Below are 2,917 nucleotides of genomic sequence, written 5' to 3'. Positions count from 1 at the left end.
GAGCCTCCAGTGGCTCTGCAGGGTGATCTGGATGTGTCCCTGCACAGGATCCTGTGCTCTGTGTTCCTGGGGAGCTGCTGGCACTGAACCTGCCAGGCAGCCAAGGTAAACCCCTGCTCTGTTCTCTGAGCAAGGTAAGGCAAACACCCGCAGCTTGAAGGGCCTTGGGTGTGGCACAGGATCCACCACAGAGCATTTTGAGTGAAAATCAGCATGATAAAACAAAAACAGAGCACACAGAAAATTATCTAAATGCAGTTACTGCTCAATACAAATTACTAATTTGAAGTCACCACTTATCAGCCATTTTGGGGACTCCACAGAGATTGGGAGAACTCCTGCATCAAAAACCTTAACGACTCCGAACAAAGTTTAAAACCAAACCCTCTGGAGATGGATGCATKATGGCAGGAATGGGATGACAGCACCTGGGAACTGAGACAAACTGTTATTAATGCCACCAAGCAAAGCTGCTTCAGCTCAGGCTCCCACGGACTGCAGAAGTCACTGTTTCAGGACTGCTTCTCCCTGTAACCATTTATTCTGTTTATTCAAAATTTGGAGTCCCCGTGGCCAGGACAGTGATAGCAGGGAGSAAGCATGAGGTACTGAGCAGCTCCTTCCCAGAATGATCCTGAGATAAACCCACCTGGCAGGAAGTACAAGATGCCCTGGGAACAAACCCACTTTTGCAAAGGAGAAAATTCTCCTTGGGAGGTCTCCTCAGGCAGCCCCATCCCAGGGGAGCACAGCAGCTCATCCAGAGTTCCTGACAGCCTGAGCACAAACCCAACTGCAGCACCAGGACCGTTTGTGTTCACACAGGAGCCCAGCCTGGACAATCCAGAGACCAAAACAGCTCAGACTGAGCAACTCCCTGCAGAGCCCCCAGACACGGTGGGGAGCTGAATCTTGGGGCCACCAGGGACCAGGGGAGTCAAAGGGAACACAGAGACACCACCGGGGCTGGTGAGGGACAGATGAAGCTGAGACAACAGCCCAGGACCAGAACGGGGGAGTTCATCTTTGGAAAAGGAAGATCCACAGTGCAAAGCACTGCCAAAGGCACAACCCGTGACATGGGAACCCCAGAGCAGCTGCAGGAAGCTGGGCAGGTGAACCAACCCACAAACCTCATCTATGGAGACAGGCTGGGAGAGCTGGGTGATGTTCAGCCTGGAGAAGGCTCAGGGAGASCTCAGAGCCACTTCCAGTGCCTAAAGGGGCTCCAAGGAATTTGGAGGGACTTTGAACAAGGGCCTGGAGGGACAGGGYAAGGGGGAATGGCTTCCCACTGCCAGAGGGGAAGGTTAGATGGGACATTGGGAAGAACTTCCCTGTGAGGGTGGTGAGGCCCTGGTGCAGGGTGCCCAGAGAAGCTGTGGCTGGCCCATCTCTGGAATTGTTCAAGGCCAGATTGGACAGGGCCTGCAGCAACTCGGTCTAGTGGAGGTTGTCCCTGCCTACAGTAGGGGACACAGATGAGATTTAAACTCCCTTCCAACTAAAACCCTTCTGTCATTCTGAGCAGCAAAACATTCAGAAGTAGTTTTTTTTTTCCTCAGGATGCTGCAGTGGAGTCAGAGCAGCCAGGATCCCCCTGCCCAAGAGTACACAGCCTGTATGGTGATGGGTGCCCACCCACAGCCCACACGTTATCCCTCTGCTCCTCCACCCTGGCTGGGCTGCAGGATGGATCCCTGTGGGGATCTGCACCACAGATTGGAGCTGGGGCTGCTGCCTTCCCCCAGCCCTGCAGCCCTTCCCAGTTGGGACACGCAGGGCAGAGCCCATGCCCACCCCTGTAACCTCTGTGCTCATCCCAGTGCAGACACAGCCACTCCACAGCCAGTTGGGACACGCAGGGCAGAGCCCATGCCCACCCCTGTAACCTCTGTGCTCATCCCAGTGCAGAGGCAATGCCTGTCCTCCATGTCAGGGGAGTGTATAATAAACTGTTATTATAACTGTCAGGGGAGTTTTGCMACAGGAGACAGAGGGACCCTCAGAAAGCAGCTTTATTTCCTAGTGGTGCCCCTGGAACAGGGATGGACAGGGCTGGGGCAGGGTGSRGCAGTGCTGGGTGCAGTTGGCACCMMCCAGGACCCTCCTGGGGCTGCAGGTGCTGGCAGAGGGGTCTGGCTCTACACAGGAGAGTGGTAGATTCTGTGTGTGGATCTSTCACCCTCAGCCACCATCACTCCACAGGGACACCCGAGGAGCTGCCCCTGTCACTGGGAGCTCCCAGGGAGTCCCCAGAGAGGCTCTGCCCGGACAGGGCACTGCTGAGGCTCTGCTGCCGGACAGGACGTGGCACCGCTTCCACCGCCACCTCCACCTCGATGGTGACASCTTCCCTGGAGACAGACACGGGCCTGAGGTGAGGGATCCTGTCCCTGCCCAGTGCAGGGAATGGGGGAGGTTTTGGGAAGGGATGTGCCACTCCCTCAGCCCCCTGTCAGTGCTGACCTGTCAGACACGTCCTGGCCCTCGCTCAGCATGCTCCCTGCCAGGGCCACCGTGCTGGCTGAGTGACTGTCCTGCTGCGGCCACTTCGGCCGAGGGCTGCGGCTGCTGCTGCCCAGAGAGGCTGCAGGGTCTGGAGCTCCATCCTCACCTGTCCTGGGGCTGGGCAGCACTGACCACAGCTCGTTCACTGCAGAGACAGAGACAGAGCACCCCGCTCCCAGAGCCCACTCTGCCGGAGCAGGGAGGGCCCAGCAGCTCTGGGGGACTCACGTTTGGCCAGGTTGTCCAGTTCCACCACGCCGAGCTCTCCGGGCGTGCGGCCGCCCCTGCAGCCCCAGCGGCTCCGGCACAGAGACAGCAYCACGGTCCCGTACACGTAGGTGAGCATCAGGGGCACACCAACGCCTGGGGATGGATGTGTGCTCACTGCCCAGCCCAGCCCTGGTGT

At 57.8% G+C, this 2,917-nt stretch overlaps 1 protein-coding gene and 1 pseudogene across 1 annotated transcript; both read right to left on the bottom strand.

The window, feature by feature from the left end:
- Positions 1-269: 269 nt before the first annotated feature.
- Positions 270-1,165, bottom strand: LOC130585502 (uncharacterized; annotated as a pseudogene).
- An 802-nt stretch (positions 1,166-1,967) lies between these two features.
- Positions 1,968-2,899, bottom strand: LOC130585503 (E3 ubiquitin-protein ligase RNF19B-like; the record flags this gene model as incomplete). The annotated part of the gene is made up of 3 exons (XM_057386040.1): positions 1,968-2,357; positions 2,470-2,656; positions 2,740-2,899. Coding segments are annotated over 3 exons (507 nt in total), but the record flags the coding sequence as incomplete, so codon positions are not given.
- Positions 2,900-2,917: the final 18 nt, after the last annotated feature.

This window comes from Malurus melanocephalus, unplaced genomic scaffold, assembly GCF_030028575.1.
Source record: "Malurus melanocephalus ecotype Western Australia unplaced genomic scaffold, MMel_1.1 scaffold_901, whole genome shotgun sequence".
In the NCBI taxonomy this organism is placed as follows: domain Eukaryota; kingdom Metazoa; phylum Chordata; class Aves; order Passeriformes; family Maluridae; genus Malurus; species Malurus melanocephalus.
The sequence above is the reverse complement of the archived record's forward strand: the minus strand, read 5'-3'. Positions and strand labels throughout refer to the sequence as shown.